The sequence below is a fragment of the Triturus cristatus genome, chromosome 12 (genome assembly GCF_964204655.1).
Source record: "Triturus cristatus chromosome 12, aTriCri1.1, whole genome shotgun sequence".
Taxonomy (NCBI): Eukaryota; Metazoa; Chordata; class Amphibia; order Caudata; family Salamandridae; genus Triturus; species Triturus cristatus.
The window spans coordinates 621458420-621477342 of NC_140595.1; the positions used below are offsets into that span (position 1 = coordinate 621458420).

The following is an 18923-nucleotide window of genomic DNA, read 5'->3' on the forward strand; positions in this document are numbered from 1 at the left end:
ACTTTTGGGAATTTGGATCTATATTGGACTTTCTGCCACTCTCACATTTTCCCAGTAGGCTGCAGGTTAGGAGCAGGATTAGATGCCATGACCATATTGCAGTTATGGTCTCCTGCAAAGCCTACGTAAAGTTTTAGAAGTCTCTCAATACGCTTTGTATAATGCAACTTCCCACGCCCTCTGCAAGGTCAGCAGTGCAACTGCATGTAATTTATTGTATGGTATAGTATTGTATCATGTGTAGCGCATTTCATTCGCTGACGAAAGCCCGAATCACTTCCGGGTGGTTGGTAAAGTGGCTACTCCATTTGTTGTGCTTGTTGATTGCGAGAAGGTTTTTTTTGTCAAGCATAAAATCGGATGTGCACTCCCAACATGTTGCAGTGAACCAGTAGCTGCATGTAAGCAAGGAGTGATGTGTGTAAGAACAATACAGCCGCATTCCGGCGTATTTACCATCTTCGGCTACGAGGTTACCTGGTGGATATATGGGGAGCCCAATTGTTCTGAGCAATGGGGCTTCTGTTACCGCAGGGAACTTTCTTCTGAAAGGCTTATATTCACTTGCTTTGCCCACATTAATGCTTTCAATGCTAATGTTTTTTCTTTTGTTTTTTTCTTTTCAGCCTGCCTCTTCCGGTATAATGCCCTGTCACTTGTATATCTTCTTTACTTGCTGCTTCTCCCATGGTTCCTTGGTCCAAGTGAACGCAGCATTCGAGGTAAGAGTCAAAATATGTTTTGTACGGATTACTGTTAATTGCAAAATGTCGGTTATAAAAACAACTTGAATAAATTGTCCTGTTTTTTCACTTTGACCATTTTGTCATTTGCCACTATTACCTTCCCTCTTTCTGCGATTAAGTAGGTTTGTAGATATAAAATATCTCTAAATGTAAAATGAAGACTCGGAAATGTAGTGTGGAAAAATGACAGCCAACAGACATATAGACTTGTAGCTTACCCCATGACCTATGTCTACGTATGCTAGGGCTGGCGCTGGAGTAGTAATTTATTTAGCCTGAGGACTTCTGTAAATGGAATTTCCAAGTCCAACACATCAATATTTTCATTGATCTTTATTTTTGTTGATTACCTTTTTTCTGTAACCAACATTTTTGTGGTTTGCATTTCCAGATGGAGCCCTCATTCCATCAGGGTTCCCCCTTTCCTGTAAACATTTCTGCTTCATGTCTCTTCATTCTTCCACCCTTTACGCCCCTGCTGTCCTTCTTACGTTCACTCTCACAGCCCTTCGTTTCTCCTTCCCTCTTTCCCCATCACTCCCATCTGTTTTCTTTTGTATACACTAAGCCCATTGTCGATCGTATGTTTCCACCTGCATTATTTGACTAGAAATGTAATGTTGCATTCTGATGCCCCTCCTCTTGTTTTGACTTTCTTCCCTTTGTCACTTTGTGTCTGTGTTGGTCTTTCATTCAGTTTGTTTTACGTTCGCTCGTATGAATTATTTCTCTATTTTATTCCCTTTTCCTTTTTATCCCATACATTCTGTTCCTCACTCCTTCCTCTGCTTTTGTGCCTTTTCCTCTCTTACAACTTCATAGCTTTTCTTTTGCATCCCTTAATTCTGTATTTTGGATCTCTTTTCACTATCATTTCCCACCTCACCCATGCTCTTTGGCTCGCTCCACTCTTCGTGATATACTATGGGTTTCTTCCTACACATACATAATGTGCCTTCCCATCTTATATTTCCACATCTCTTTCCCATGCCTATATTGGTCTGTCCGACCAGGGTCTTGTATAGTGATACATCTATAGACCGCTGCTCCTTCTTCAATTCATCTTTTAAAAATAATGTTTTATCCTGAGCATTCATCCCAAAAACTAAAGCGGACTTGGTGCCATTTTTTATTTAAAAAAATAAATAGTAATAAAAAAAAAAAAGCAAGAAATAGATCCAAATCCCACACATGACTTTCCTCTTTAATAGACTCTCTAAAATCTACTGTTTTAGACCCCATGAGGTGATTTGGTCAGCAGAATGCTTTATTGGGGTTGTCTGGTAGGGCAAAACTAGTAACTTATATGTAATTCGTACTAAATAATGTGGAAAACTGGGGACAATGGAGTTGCAGTGCTATCAAACTTGGCCACAATAGGAAAATGCCTGATCAATAAAAAAACTTGAATATGCCGGTACTGAAAAACTCCATAACAGGCCACTGGTGTACAACTTCATGCCACTCTAGCTGATTTGACCTGAAGTTTGCGATGCTAGTTGCCGGTTCTTCCATGGTCATTCAACCAAGACAAGCCTGTTACCCGTGTCATGGCCCTTCTTAAAATTGGTTTCTATTCTGTGGGGTTCAAATTAATTATCTATATCTGGAAAACCAGGATAATGTGGAAGAGGTGTGGCGTAGCGGGCAGTGTGCCTGACTCTGAACTACAGGGTTCACGGTTCGATCCCTGGTGCTGGCGGCAGGTTAGCCCAGCACCATGTATCTCTGGGCAATAGATCGCTTAATCTTCCCAACGGCCCCTAGCACCGGGACACCTCTCCGGAGGTAGCTGTGCGCTTTACAAATGCTGGCATTTTATTCCGGACCACAGGGTTCACGGTTTGATCCCTGGTGCTGGCGGCAGGTTAGCCCAGCACCATGTGACTCTGGGCAATAGATCGCTTAATCTTCCCAACGGCCTCTAGCAGGTAGCTGTGCGCTTTACAAATGCTGGCATTTTACTCCGGACCACAGGGTTCACGGTTCGATCCCTGGTGCTGGCGGCGGGTTAGCCCAGCACCATGTATCTCTGGGCAATAGATCGCTTAATTTTCCCAACGGCCCCTAGCGCCGGGACACCTCTCTGGAGGTAGCTGTGCGCTTTACAAATGCTGGCATTTTACTCCGGACCACAGGGTTCACGGTTCGATCCCTGGTGCTGGCGGCAGGTTAGTCCAGCACCATGTGACTCTGGGCAATAGATCGCTTAATCTTACCAACGGCCCCTAGCACCAGGACACCTCTCCGGAGGTAGCTGTGCGCTTTACAAATGCTGGCATTTTACTCCGGACCACATAATTCACGGTTCGATCCCTGGTGCTGGCGGCAGGTTAGCCCAGCACCATGTGACTCTGGGCAATAGATCGCTTTATCTTCCAGACAGCCCCCAGCGCCTTGACACCCTCTGGTAATTGTTCGCTTTACAAATACTGGATTTCATTTCATTCAGGATAATGTGGGACTGTCCTAATACGTTTTGTGTGAGTTCATTAAAAACTAAAGTTCTGGATGGGAACTTGTAGAAGTTTCACTTTCACCTTAACATCCAACTCTCTCTCAACCGCTTCCACATCCCTGAAGAGCCACTCACTTTCTTGAATTCGTTTTTGTTATAAGTTTCTCAACTTCATATTGTCTGGCAAGTAATGTTTACTTTCTTGGAGCAGCTCTTAGCCCGTGTGATTGCAGTTGGAATGTGAGGTCTTGCAGATGTCACCACAGACAGAAATGTTTCTTCTATAACCGGTCCAGTTAAGGATCTTTTATCCATTTTGTTTGCGTCTTCATCTGCCTCTTTCCCTTTCTCGTGGAATGTCGTAGTATATTTGTCTGTGTCTGTGATGCATCAAGTTTAAAAAAGTGATTATAATTAATGGAAATAAACAGAAGACTTGTAACACCCTCATTATCTTGCTGCTGATGATATCCAGCCGTCGTTCACATTTAGCTGTAAACTCTCCAACGATGAATTAAAAGAAACAATGATTCTTGGCTTCTCCCTTGCAAAGTGTCTGACTTGGACTGAGTCCACCTGGCCCAGCCACAGTGCTGCTCAAACACTGATCCTCCTGCTTGGCTGAGATCAGGCAGTTTTAAGATGTTCTGCATCTCTTTATACCATCTGACATTTCCATATGATAAGTTCCCCCCAGTAACACAAGTCATCGAAAAGACTTTTAAAGTATATATTTACAGTCATGCTGGCTGGATACGGCAACATCTGAAGCACCTCTAGGAGATCGTTGCCCAACATGCACCAGTACTGCAAAAGCCTGTACACAGAACACTCAGCAGACACTTTCCATATCCTCCTAGTTGTATGCAGTGCGGCTTCTAGACTTCTCATGTGGACGAGAAACCACCAAAGTCCTTCTCTAGCTAAAAACCAATGTATCGATCCTACACATTGGGTGTTCAGCCCAGTGGGACCCCTGCCACCCCCTCCCCGAAACCTTAAGCAGCACAGAGGAACTACAGCTACATGCACTCAGCACAAAATATAAATGTAGAGCAGGCGTGTGCAGAGTAACATATGTAACATATGGGAGTACTGGAACCATGCCAGGTATTTAAGAAATCCACATTTAATATTTTTAGTTATAATCTAAATGTGAATCAGTGGCGACCCTGAACATCTGGTGTTTGAGTCAGCGTTGGGCACACCTTATGCAAAGCTTGATTTTGCTTACCCTCCTTAAGTGGGGTTATTTTTCACTGCATTTTAACCTATCGAACACTATACGGAACCATTCTCGGCTCCGCAACCAAGCTGGTCATGGTCCGGTTCAATAAGAAACATTTTAACCCTTTCGATGCGCATGACGGAGCGGTTCCGTCATGCGCATCGGTCGCGCTGTGCGGATGACGGAACCGCTCCGTCACGGCCCCGCCCGCGCAACGAACCTTCAGCACGGCGCGGTAATCCGCGCCGCGCTGAAGGGGTTTAGCATCCTTCAATCTCCCAAAACCACAGCACTCCAAAGCCAGCAGTGTGCCCGTGTCACAGGTAGTGGGGTATTCATTTATGTAATCTACTTTCGGTTTATTCATTACCCCACTATACTTGACTCTCAATGCCTCCCCCACCTCCGCTGATTGCTATCCCAGTCCCTATCCTTGCCGACTTTTGATCATGCCTGTCTCAATCAGTGAACCAATCCTCTCAATCATGTGGTCATTATTCACTTGGATTGGTCTCTCCTCGCTTAACCTATTTACTGTCCTTTTGGAATTTGTGGCTATTCTAACTTTCCCTATTCTCTCCTGCACGTCGCCAATGTCTGCCCCTCTCACTGTCCTCCTGTGATGGTGCATACTCAGTCATTCCTATTGGAAATGCTCTTTCTATCCATTCCTGAACCTCTTGTGATTGTAGGCCCAGTGGTATCTTAAAGATTTTAGAGCTCGAGGCAAGGGATTTTGGGGAACCCTGTTCTGAACAACTTTAGCGTTATCACCCTTTTTTGGCCAATTCAAGCACTCATAATGCCAAATAATATTAAATTATATGTTAATGTCAGTGATAGGAGTCCAAAGAAAACAGCCAAAGCCTCAAGCTTTGCCCATGCCTTAAACTCTCTCTGTACCCTAGGTTAACAGATGGCTCCTTGCCATCCCGAACACCTTATTGCAGTCTAGTCTCTCCTTCGAACATTTGTAATCTGGCAATTTAGATACAAGTGAGGAGAATAAGACTGCAACTCCCAGAGCCTTGGGTTTATAAAGAACACAGACCTGGAAAATAGTAAACATGATTATATGGAGACATTTGGTAACCCTAAGTTCGCCCTCTTTTATTCTATATTCCTTTCTCTAAAATTCTTCCTTTTCCCCTGCCCTTCATTGTCTTTCCTCTCTTATGCCCTTAGCTCGTCCCGTGTCTCATTCAAATTTTCTGATTTCCATTTCATATCTCATTTTGGTTTTCTGAGCTGTAGAGCGAAGGCTCAGTTGCCAGCACTTGACTTTTCTTTATTTCTGTTTTAGTTGAAGTATCTTGGTTTTTGTACAGTCTGTCCAACAGTTGTACCCTAAGTAGGCTGCTTCCAGCACACTGGTGCTGTAGAAACGATGTGTCCATCAAACACCTCTTATTACGTTTGTGGCTGTGTATTAAATGCTTGTCTATCTCCGAGCACACTAACCAGACAAGCTCCTGTGGTTCGTCACGAGCTTGGAAAAGCACTTAATACTAGCTGCTCATGGTGGTGCGTGGATCTCAGACTGAGGCAAAGGCTTTATATATGCCGTGCGATCTCCCCTGCCCGGTCCACAAAAGTTAAAGTTAGATATGTTGCCAGGGCCGTTTCTAGGTGTCTGGCCACCCTAGGCGAGAACTGAAAAATGCCGCCCCCTCCACATTACTACTAATTATGCACAAGAGTAATATAACCCCTACCCTCACACCAACCCTGGAAGCCACTGAAGGCCTAAACAACTACGCAAGGAAACGAACACAAGTGTGTGTCACATGCCTGCAGCTGGCTGTCTACTGCACCTATAGCCATTTTAGAAGAACATGGATTCCCATGGCACCCCTCGGTTTGCCTGACAGCAGACATGTCTTACACGAGCTTTGAACGGGACAGTATTGCTTATATTGCAAACAGTTTTAAAAAAGCGCTCCTGCGAGGCCAGCACAGATGCAGAATGGTTGCTCCCTATGGAGTAAGGTCTGGTCACCCTCGCTCCTCCAACGGACCCCAGAGCACGGGAGAAGGGGCGAGGCTGTGTCTCAAGTACCCTTGCAAGCAGAGTCCCGCTGTGTGTGTGTTTTTAGGTCGAGGACTATCCGGTCTGCCGAAGGCAGAACCGGAAGTCGAGATTTAATGTTTCCTAGAGTGGCTATTTAGCCCGCCTCTCTTTTTGCTTCTCCTCCATTGGCTGGCTTCCTAAACGGAGGACAGCCATTGGAGGAGAGAGCCGTCCCTCCAAATAGGCTCCGTCTTTTTCAGATTCGGGGGCGTGTTCCTTGCTGTTCTTTCCACTTTTTAGCCACGCCCTTTTTAGAACAGCAGGAACACGCCCCCGAATCCGAAAACGCCGCTGCCTTTGTGCTTGTTATCGCTTGACCTGAGCTCTGCAACTTGATCTGCAGTTGCTGAGTAGGAAAGGGCAGGAAGGCAGCTTTGTGAGAGACGAGTCTCTGCAAGTATTGCGTTCCGGGGCCCTGGAGTGCCTCGTGCACAAGACAATAAGCGGACTAATAAAGTTTGTCACTACATCTTCGATTAACAATAAAAAAGCATATTAAAATATATCTCAAATACTCTCATTCATCCGCGCATGGCTTTTTCCCGGTGGCGTATATGTATAAACCACAGCTTAAATGACATTCAGTGTGTACAGCTGTGCTTTCTTAAATAACGAAATAATTTGTAAAAGGATATCGTAATTTTTCAACTTTCCATTAAAAATGAGTTTACACCTCTGAATCTGGCCGCCGCGCAGTGCCAGCGGTTCCTCGTTGTTTAAGTTTGTTTTCCCTCTGCCTCCCGCTCTGGTAAACTGTTTCCTTGTTCCCCCAACAGCTCCCCCTAGCAGCGCCCCCCCCTCCCCACCCCCGTGGGGTCAGCTCCTCGCAGTGTTCCTGTCTGATCTGCTCTGGGTCCCGCCCTCGCCCCCTCCCGGGTGTCTATCAATGTGGTGTCAATCAGCGGCGGCGGCTTCCTTTCATCTCCAGCCCTCCCCTCCTCCCGGCAGATGCGGGGAGGGGGAGCCCGGCGGGGGCGAGGAGGGGTGGGTGGGGGGAGAGCTGCACTTACAGAGAGACAGACCAGCCAGAGCCGGGAGGAGACTCAGCAGCGGTTACCCCTGGAAGGGAGGCTGACCACCAACCAACCTCGGTAGGGGAGTCTGGAGACAACCCTCTCAAGACGGGAGGCTGACCATCAGCCCCAGGAGAGGAGGCTGAACGCAGGCACTCTGAGAGGTGGACAACAAGTTCAAGAGGGGGGTCTAAAACAGCTACCTTGGGAGGCTATTCATAACCACCTCAAAGGCAAGGCTGACTGACCATCAGTCTCACAGAAGAGGCTGGAGAGAACCACCTCAGGGGAAGAGTCTGAAAACCACATCTCAGCAGTGTACACAGGCTGAGGTACAACCACCTCTTGATACATATCGGCAGGGTTGACCAGCCGAAATGTCTGGGTAAGCTGCGGATGTGCTGTTGTAGCTGCCAAACTTTTTAAATTCGGATGTGTGATCTAACAGTAATTATTGGACGTACCGGAATTATATGGGGCGCTCGTAATGACGGCCCAAATGTCGATGCTTTAGGAAGAATCAGGGAGGGGACTGGAGAGAAAATGATACCGTACAAGGGGGGGACAAACAGGAAGGACGATTTGTTATTTCAGTTCGACGACATTGGCATATAATTGTCACTGTCTTGTGTTTTCTAATGTTATGTAAAAGCATAACTAAAAAATTAAATAAAAAATAAAGACGGCTCAGGTCGGTTCTTTCGGGCGAATGGTGACGCTCTGGCCTCCCGTCACTTCTCGCCTTGCCAACCTTACAAAGGCAGGGTCCCTCCCGGCCTACGTTCTGTTTTCCCATAATCCCCCTTGCATTCCGATGAAAAGATTCCCCTTCATGCGGCCCGCTGCAACTGGAAGGCGCGAGCTTCACAAACAGAGACTAACTATAGGCAGTGTTTGAGGCGCCGTCCTGACAAACATACTCCTTCTCCGACTGACGGGAAATATAAATCAGTCAATATGGAGGCGGGGTGGTGGCGCTAGGACTGGGGGTGCGAGGATATTCTCAAAACACCGAGGTCTCCGACTTCCACGCGTCCACGCGCTGCTGTGGCTGTAAAATGCGGGCCCCATGGGGGCAGCAAAAACAATGGGAATTTCATGGATTTGTCTGAAGCGCCTTGAAACATCCACTATTAATTCTAGCAGCTGTTTTCGTATAGATGTCACATAGCTCCTCATGTCGTGAACGACCTCTTATGGTAGTCCTGGCTTTTCTATATGACGGCAAATGGACGTCACACCGAAATGCCAGGGGTAACTGAAGTGACATCACACGTCCTTTGACCTCCACTTTCACACACTTACACATATACACACATTCGCACACATACACTCACACATAAACACACACTCATCCATAAGCATGCACACAACATGCATTTAAAAGCATTTTATACTTACCTCAGCTGCCATGGAAGGGCATTTTCCTGCTTATTGTACTCCATTTTTATTACACTATTAGTGAAAATAATATATTTTATTTATTCACTATTAATGTAAAAATTGACAGAAAATAAAGAGAGTGAAGCCCCAGCTTCCCCTGTGTTCCTGGCATTGAATTTGCAACCTCTGAGGCCAGGGGTCGCAAAGGCAGAGCTAGGGGTAGCCAGGTGCGCAACGCCCATTGGGATCAGAGGGCTTCTCTGCCCCCCCCCCCACACACACACAGCCACACCCGAGTATTTTACAGGTCTTTAAAAGACCATTCGCTTGTAAATGAGCCTTTGTTATTTCACTCCTTCTGATCCTGCGGTGTTTTAACTGACTACTTCTCGTCCATCCGACTCTGGAGACACTGTCTCTGTCTGCACTGCAGTATTGTCACTCACTTCGTTCAAGTTGTGTGAGTGATGGATTCAATCTTTTCTGATCAGTGTCCTGCTCGCTCGGCTAAGTCGGCTCGCGGGCGTGGCTCGATTGTGTTGATGCAGTGTCGCTGCCGGGCCAGTGGGCGGGACACTGCTGGATTTTGGTTCTCGGGGGTTGGGGCTGTGCGCGGCAGCGTGCGCACTTCACAGCGTGCGCACTGTGCTAGCATTCGCCCAGTCAGTGCCACGTCCCAGCATACCCGCACCACGGTCTCCATCGTGCAGGTTCGTTCAATGGCCGCCGCCGCTGTTGACTGCACTCACTACTACTGAGTGAGCGACTAGGCCCAACATCACTCTATGCTTATATATCACTACCTCACAACATCCCTCTCCCTCACTACCTCACTCTTTCACTACCTCACTCTCTATCTACCTCACTCTCTCTCACTACCTCACTCTCTCTCACTACCTCACTCTCTCTCACTACCTCACTCTCTCTCACTACCTCACTCTCTATTTCAATACCTCACTCTCTCTCTCTATCTCACTACCTCAATCTCTCTCTGCTAATGCAATAGGTATCACATATGCAAAAAAAAAAGCTAATGCCAATAGAAATGACAATGCCATTTATTTAGGGATACAAAAATGATAAAAAAATAATGAGCAATACCAATAGCTCTACCTATAATATTGCCGAGACCATTGCATTATAAATGCTTGTTAACCTCCTGGGCCATCACAGCCCCTGTGTGTTTGTTTCCGCTGGGAGGACCTGGCAGACAGCCCCCGCCCCACAGAAAGGGGCAGTTAGGAAGGCGGATGGACGGGAGCCGGGTCCATTGTGGTCTGAAGGAGGTGCCGCTGCTGGGAACCATTCAGGGACACCCAAATGACTGGGGCCGTTGGCATTGCAAGTTAGTCCTTAAACTCTAGACAGTCGGAGCGAGAGTGGGCGAGGACTGTGCCAGCATTTGTATGGCACACATCTACCCTTTGTTGGCATTATGGCGCATTTCAAAGTCTGATCACTGTTTTCATCCGTTCCTGGGTTTTCTATAATTGTGTTTGGTGTTTAGATTGGTTTGCTTGTGTTTCATTAGTGAAGACTACTTTGTCTTATGCACTTTTTAAATCCTAGTTCACATCAGGGCCGGGCACTGGGTGTTTTCCTGATGGCCCGAAGGGTGGGGCCGGGTTTTGAGTAAAGGGGGCCGGTTTTGCAGCAATATAGGCCCCTGTAAGAAAAGCCGCAGCAGTGCTCCTCACTAGCACCCCCCCCTGGGACCAGCAGCAGTGCTCCTCACTATCACCCCCCCCTGGGACCAGCAGCAGTGCTCCTCACTAGCACCCCCCCTGGGACCAGCAGCAGTGCTCCTCACTATCACCCCCCCTGGGACCAGCAGCAGTGCTCCTCACTAGCACCGCCCTGGGACCAGCAGCAGTGCTCCTCACTATCACCCCCCCCCTGGGACCAGCAGCAGTGCTCCTCACTAGCACCCCCGGACCAGCAGCAGTGCTCCTCACTAGCACCCCCCCTGGGACCAGCATCAGTGCTCCTCACTAGCACCCCCCCTGGGACCAGCAGCAGTGCTCCTCACTAGCACCCCCCCTGGGACCAGCAGCAGTGCTCCTCACTAGCACCCCCCCCTGGGACCAGCAGCAGTGCTCCTCACTATCACCCCCCCCCCTGGGACCAGCAGCAGTGCTCCTCACTATCACCCCCCCTGGGACCAGCAGCAGTGCTCCTCACTAGCACCGCCCTGGGACCAGCAGCAGTGCTCCTCACTAGCACCCCCCCCTGGGACCAGCAGCAGTGCTCCTCACTAGCACCCCCCCTGGGACCAGCAGCAGTGCTCCTCACTATCACCCCCCCCCCCCTGGGACCAGCAGCAGTGCTCCTCACTATCACCCCCCCCCTGGGACCAGCAGCAGTGCTCCTCACTAGCACCCCCCTGGGACCAGCAGCAGTGCTCCTCACTAGCACCCCCCTGGGACCAGCAGCAGTGCTCCTCACTAGCACCCCCCTCCCCTGGGACCAGCAGCAGTGCTCCTCATTAGCACCCCTCCTGGGACCAGCAGCAGTGCTCCTCACTAGCCCTCCCCCTGGGACCAGCAGCAGTGCTCCTCACTAGCACCCCCCCGGGACCAGCAGCAGTGCTCCTCACTAGCACCCCCCCTGGGACCAGCAGCAGTGCTCCTCACTAGCCCTCCCCCTGGGACCAGCAGCAGTGCTCCTCACTAGCACCACCCCCCCCGGGACCAGCAGCAGTGCTCCTCACTAGCACCCCCCCCTGGGACCAGCAGCAGTGCTCCTCACTAGCACCGCCCTGGGACCAGCAGCAGTGCTCCTCACTAGCACCCCCCTGGGACCAGCAGCAGTGCTTCTCACTGGCACTCTACCCCCACCCCCCATGGGCCGATCCAACTGAATTGCCGGGGCTGGTCTGTGTTCCCAGTCCAGCCCGGGTTCACATTGTGTAATGTGAAAACTGAAATGTGTTCAATCCCTCCTGGGACCTTGGTAGTGGACTTCATGAGTGTGTACCTGTTCTGAATGACTGTTTTCTAGACACGCATCTCCAGCCAAATGTATACCTGTCATGCAGCGTTGTGCAAAGCAGGTTTTCACATGTTAAATCTAACATTTTCTGAGTAGTCGTATGATGCATGTTGGTGAGAGATGTGCTGTTGAGTAGACAACCCTTCGTGAACTACATTGTTTGATGTTGTGTCAATATATGTTTTTGCAAAGTCCCCTTTCATCCATTGTGGTGTCTTAGCAATAACAACAGATGCTTATTACCAAACTCAGTGGTAATCATTTTAGCAACATCAGGAGGATGAAAAGCTGAGTGGTTGAAACAAGATTCAAACCTGTGACTTGAAGGTAGAACACAGATGCCTGCAGTGGATGCTTAAGCCCACTGAGCTACCAGACCTGGGCTTTTCACCTGGGAGTGCCACGAGGTCTCTTTTAAATGTCCTGATGAGGCAAAGCTAATTCTGTAGTAGGGGATCTCTGTGTATAGTCATAATCTAGTGAATAGTCCCGCCCATGTGCGCGGACCCCGGAGCAATAAAAAATAATCTCTAAAAGGTGACAAATCATGCAGACCTGCATACACCTTTAAGAGAGAATTTAATTTAAAGACAGATAATGCAGCCTATACCCACAGGCTACACTGTCCAGTACTTCAACTAGAATTCCACCAAAATCCACAAACAGCACTGCCTGTCCAGTTTTTCTCCCCATAGGAAAAAACCCTGCCTCTACCAGCAAAAGCCTCTGGAATGATAGAGAGGAAGGAGTGGACAGACAAGCCCCATAGGCTGCCATTATGTGGCTTGGAACAGGATACTGTGCCTTTAAGAAAACTTTCCAGTTTTCCAGAACTTTCCCCAGTATCCCAGAATGCCCAGCAGGTCCCATTTACTTTCAGTTCTTTTTTCCGGCTCCTGCTAGCAGGACCCTGGAGCATTGAGCTCTACCTTTTTCAAGGTTTTTCATTGAGATTTTGGCAATTTTTGTCACTTTTTCTTGTGTTTAGTAGCTGGTACTGTCAACATGCCTGGCTTGTTCGACAAGTGCCCGGAATGTGGTCGAAAGAAGGCTAAAACTGACCCACACGAGGTGTGCATAGCTTGCCTTCCCCAGTCCCACGTGCCTGAAAGCTGTACCATCTGCCACTCGTTTTCAGCAAGAACCCTGAGGGACAGGATGAAGAGCAGGCTTCAAGCTCTGGAGGAGCGAAGACTGAAGGCACCAGGTGGGTCTGGAGGGGCTGATTTGGCCCATACTGAGGCCTCTGGGGGGCTCCCCAGGGGCAGGAAGACCAGTAAGCGCTCCCGCTCCCCGTCGACGTCGAGGGCGTCGACGGCGACGTCGAGGAGGATGACCACCGTCTGTTCGCCGTCTCCCCAGGGCTCTGGGGAGAAACGGCGTCGACGATCGCCGTCGAGGGACCTGAATAGGCCGCCGTCGACTACATCGGCGTCGTCGGCGACGACGCCGTCTTCGACTGCGTCCAGCGGTCGACGTCGAGAGAAGACCCGGCGTCGGCGTTCGGCGTCGAGGGATCGCAGCTCGCCGTCGATGAAGAGAAGGAGATCGCCGTCGAGAAAGCGAAGATCGCCGTCGAGAAAGCGAAGATCGCCGTCGAGGCGAAGGTTGCCGTCGAGGCGAAGGTCGCCGTCGAGGCGAAGGTCGCCGTCGAGGCGAAGGTCGCCGTCGAGGCGAAGGTCGCCGTCGAGGCGAAGGTCGCCGTCGAGGCGGAGGTCGCCGTCGAGGCGGAGGTCGCCGTCGAGACATAAGTCGACGCCGAGGAGGAGATCGACGCCGAGAAGATCGCCGTCGAGGCGCAGGTCGACGTCGAGGCACACGTCGACGTCGAGGAAGAGAGAGTCGCCGGGATCGGTGTACTCAGTGGTGTATACCCCGCCTCGGAGGTCTCCGTCGCCTCCTCCTCTCCCACCTCTGCCACCGCCTCCTCCACCGCCACCACCACCGCCACCTCCTCCACCTCCTCCACCACCGTCTCCACTTCCTCCACCGCCTCCTCCGCGGCCGCGGACTCTGTCTCCGCCACCCCGGCCTCTGTTGCTGCCAAGCACTCCTGCGGTGCCGCCGCCGGTCCCCCCGAGGTCGGTTTCCCTTCCACGGTACCCGACTCCGCCGCAAGGGACCCCGAAGCCACGACGCCCACGGTCGCCTGGACCAGCGAGACCGGCGGACAGGCATAAGCCGAAGAGGTCGCGCTCCCGCTCTCACAGGAGGCGACGATCGCGGAGCCGAGGGCGATCCTCGTCAGACTCTAGACGACGCCGCAGAAGGTATAGGTCCAGGTCGCGCTCCTCGGACAGGGATCTTTCCCCGACGCTGTCGGACTCCCCGGGGACTAGGGTGTCGCCGGTGGACGACTTGGTCTCGTTCCAGGAGGTGCTGTTGCGAGGGGCTGCGAAGCTGAATATCACGGTGACGGTTCCAACACCCACGACGTCCGTGATATTTGAGACGCTTCATAAAAGACACTTGTCTCGCCCCCTCCTGCCTCTCGTGCCTGGACTGGTGGAACCAGCTTTGGAACTGTTCCTCACTCCCGCAACAGCGAAGGCCGCTCCGTCCAGGCTCATGAAGAAATATAGGGCCCCGGAGTCGGATCCGTCATTCTTGAGAGGGGACCCGAAACCGGATTCGGTTATCGTGACGGCGGCGAGAAAACAACATGCGACCGCCCCGGCCTCCACGGTGCCACCGGACAAGGAAAGCCGCTGGCTGGACTCTGCGGGCAGGAAGGTGTGTGGTACCGCTGCCACCACGATGAAGGCGGCGAGTGCAGGGGCGTTGTTGGGCCGTTACGACTGGGCCCTGTGGGAATCCCTGCAGCAATATGCGGACCTCCTGCCACGAGACAAGAAGGAGGACTTCTTGGAGACGGTGCGCGAAGGCATGCTGGTTTCTAACCAAACGATCAGCGCAGCAGCGGATATATCGCTATTGGCCGCCCACGCCTACTGTCATGGCGTCCACCAGCGGAGGCATTCCTGGTTGCGCCTGACGTCCCTCAAGCCGGAGGCGCAGCAGAGAGTGGCCAACTTGCCCTTCTCGGGGGAAACCCTGTTCGGGAAGCATGCGGACGATGAAATGGCCCGCATGAAGGCTGAAGCGGAAACCCTGACGGCCGTCGGGTTAGAGAAGGCCGAGAAAAAGAAACGACCGTTCCAGAGGAGGTTCGGGTCGTCGGGCCGAGGGCGTGGGCAGGGCTCGGGACAGCAGCAGGCACAACAGCAGCAGTTCCGCAAGCCCTTCCAGAAGCGCCAGAGGGGCAGAGGTGGCCAGCAGGCTACTACCACAAACAAGGGCCCGGCCGGGTCTCGGCCCTGAGCTGTTACTTCCCCCTCAACCGTTACCCACTCCAGTGGGGGGAAGCATTCGATTTTTTCCGGCAGAGTGGAGAAAAATTACTCAGGACAAGTGGGTGCTGAATATTGTTTGCAATGGATACAGTCTTCGGTTCATCAGCCCGCCTCCAGCGATTCCGCCGGTCAGCTCTCGCTTCCAGCTGAGGGAGCTCCAGGCGGAGGCAGACATTTTGTTGAGAAAAAAGGCGGTAGAAGAAGTACCTTTGTCTCAAAGGGGAAGAGGTCTGTACTCTCGGTTCTTCCTCGTTCGCAAGAAGGACAAGAACGAGTTCAGGCCCATTCTGGATTTGCGACAAGCAAACAAGTGGATTCGCAGAGAAAAGTTTCGCATGCTATCGTTGCACCAGATTTACCCTCAGCTGCAACGGGGAGACTGGCTCTGTGCCATAGATCTACAGGATGCGTACTTCCATGTGCCCATAGCACAGAAGCACAGGAAGTTCCTGCGATTCCAAGTCGGCGCCAATCACTATCAATACACAGTACTGCCATTCGGGCTAAAGTCTGCTCCCAGGACTTTTTCGAAGTGCATGGCGGTGGTGGCGGCACACCTGCGGAGGAACAAGGTGTTTGTCTACCCGTATCTGGACGATTGGCTGATCAAGGCGTCATCCTTCGAGGAAGCGCAAGAACACTTCCGTTGGACGTGCGGGCTCTTGAACAAGCTGGGGTTACACGTCAACATGTCCAAATCGGTCCCATCTCCGGTACAGTGCATACAGTACCTGGGGGCCTCCATAGATACGCGGTCAGCAAGCGTGTCTCCTTCGGAGGAGAGACGGTTATCACTCCTTCGGAAGGCTCAGGACCTCAGGACTGCTCCATCGACGACTGTGAGGAAGGTGTCGTCTCTACTGGGATCGATGGCCTCCTGTATCTTCCTCACTCCGCACGCACGTCTACAGATGCGACCACTGCAGGAGTGCTTGGAGGATCAGTGGGATCAGAAGACAGGCTCTTGGGACGACAAGATCCGACTGTCTCTACATGCTCGTCAGTCTCTGAAGTGGTGGTGTTCGGCGGAAAACCTCCTCAAGGGAGTTCCCTTCCACAAGGACATTCCCACGACGAATGTGGTGACGGATGCTTCTCTCCAGGGCTGGGGTGCGCATTCCGGGGACCTGCAGATTCAGGGGAAGTGGTCTCCTTTGGAATCGACGTACCACATCAATTTCCTGGAACTCAGAGCTGTCTTCCTGGCACTGAAGGCTTTCCTTCCGTCCTTCCAGACCAACTCGCTGCTGATACAGACGGACAATACAACCACGATGTATTACCTCAACAAGCAGGGGGGGTCGAGATCGCGCACTCTGTCGCAGGAGGCGCAGGCGATCTGGCGCTGGCTGCTGGCCCGAGGATTGACGATCACGGCCACACATCTGCCAGGGGTGCAGAATGCTCAGGCAGACGCCTTGAGCAGGCTGATTCAGGAAAACCACGAATGGGTCATAAACGACGAAGTACTAGGAGAAGTCTTCGCAAGGTGGGGGACTCCAGACGTAGATCTGTTCGCCACCGCCGAAAACAGCAAATGCCGAGACTTCGCATCCAGGTACTACCAGCGGGGGACGCTGGGGAATGCGCTATGGATCGATTGGTCGAACAGCTTTCTGTACGCTTTTCCACCCATTCCCCTGATTCCGGCGGTGCTCATCAAGCTGTCCCAGTCCAGGGCGCGGATGATCCTGATCGCCCCGGAGTGGCCCAGGCAGTGGTGGTTCACGGACCTTCTTCACCGGTCTCTCCTTCCTCACATGCGGTTGCCGTGCAGGCCGGACCTTCTCACGAAGTTCGGGGGGCGGATGGTGCACCCCAACCTCTCGTCTTTGAGTTTGGCGGCATGGCTCCTGAAATAGTGCAATACGGTCATCTGAATCTACCAGACGATTGTATGGACATTCTGAAGGAGTCTAAGCGACCTTCCACTAGGACATCCTATGCTTACAAGTGGAAGAGGTTCTGTATCTGGTGTAAGTCCAAGAACTTTGATCCGACAACATGTAAGGAAGATGTCATCCTTCCATACCTTTTGCATCTGGCGCAGTCTGGCCTTAATTTCCATTCCATTAAGGTTCATCTGGCTGCTTTGACTGCTTACAGGAAGTGCCCTTCACAGACGTCCTTCTTTCAGATTCCTGTGGTCAAGGATTTTTTGGAAGGCTTGAAGAAGGTGTTCCCTCCTGTCAGACTTCCCTCGCCTTCTTGGGACTTGAATGTGGTGCTGTCCAGACTGATGAGAGAGCCTTTTGAACCTATTCACAAGGCTTCATTGCAGCACCTATCCTGGAAGGCGGCGTTCCTAGTGGCCATTACATCGGCCCGCAGGGTGAGTGAACTTCAGGCATTATGTTGTCAAGAACCTTATACTGTGTTTCATGCTGCTAAGGTTGTGATGCGTACTCACCCTAAGTTCCTTCCTAAGGTTATCTCTGACTTTCATGTCAATCAGACCATAACTTTACCTACGTTCTTTCAGAATCCCTCTTCACCAGCGGAAAGGGCTCTCCATTCCCTGGATGTCCGTAGGGTGTTGAAATTTTATCTGGATAAGACCAAGGATATTCGTAGGTCTGACCAATTGTTTGTTAATTATGGCTCAGTCAGGACTGGTCTTGCGACCTCTAAGCAGTCCATCTCTCGGTGGATTGTGTCCTGCATACAGTTGTGTTATCAAAAGGCTAATAAGACCTTAGGGGGTAAACCTAAGGCTCATTCCACCAGGGGCAAAGCTGCCACGACGGCTTTGCTGCGTAATGTTCCGATTGCGGAAATCTGTAAGGCGGCCACTTGGAAGTCGGTCCATACCTTTGCTGCGCATTACTGTCTGGACTCGGATGCCAGGGCAGATGCTCAGGTTGGGCAGGCTTCGCTGCGAAATTTGTTCGCACAGTAGTGGTTGTGTCTTATGTGTTCTCCACCGCTTTTGTTGTGTGGGGATGGGCTTGCCATTCTATTCACTAGATTATGACTATACACAGAGATCCCCTACTACAGAAGGAGTAGTTTCTTTTCTGTAACTCCAGTTCTGTAGTAGGGGTATCTCTGTTATAGTCATAAGCGCCCGCCCTCCTCCCCGGTGGAGAGATACTTATTCATATGGAGAATGCTACAGGTCTGGCGTGCTACGCCTTCAAAAAGAACTGAAAGTAAATGGGACCTGCTGGGCATTCTGGGATACTGGGGAAAGTTCTGGAAAACTGGAAAGTTTTCTTAAAGGCACAGTATCCTGTTCCAAGCCACATAATGGCAGCCTATGGGGCTTGTCTGTCCACTCCTTCCTCTCTATCATTCCAGAGGCTTTTGCTGGTAGAGGCAGGGTTTTTTCCTATGGGGAGAAAAACTGGACAGGCAGTGCTGTTTGTGGATTTTGGTGGAATTCTAGTTGAAGTACTGGACAGTGTAGCCTGTGGGTATAGGCTGCATTATCTGTCTTTAAATTAAATTCTCTCTTAAAGGTGTATGCAGGTCTGCATGATTTGTCACCTTTTAGAGATTATTTTTTATTGCTCCGGGGTCCGCGCACATGGGCGGGACTATTCACTAGATTATGACTATAACAGAGATACCCCTACTACAGAACTGGAGTTACAGAAAAGAAACTACTCCTTATAAGATTTCGATTGAACGTTAGGGAGTTTAGACAGTATACTTAGCGTGTCCTGTCTGAGAAAATA

The 18923-nt window shown here is 50.7% G+C and overlaps 1 protein-coding gene across 4 annotated transcripts in view; it reads left to right on the top strand.

Moving 5' to 3' along the window:
* PIEZO1 (piezo type mechanosensitive ion channel component 1 (Er blood group)) overlaps positions 1 to 18923 on the top strand; it is an 854808-nt gene that overhangs the window by 296265 nt on the left and 539620 nt on the right. For all 4 annotated transcript variants that reach the window (XM_085638610.1, XM_085638612.1, XM_085638613.1 and 1 more), the window contains exon 3: positions 627 to 722. In XM_085638610.1, the coding sequence (XP_085494736.1) occupies positions 627 to 722 (96 nt within the window). The remainder of the gene's footprint in view (positions 1 to 626; positions 723 to 18923) is intronic.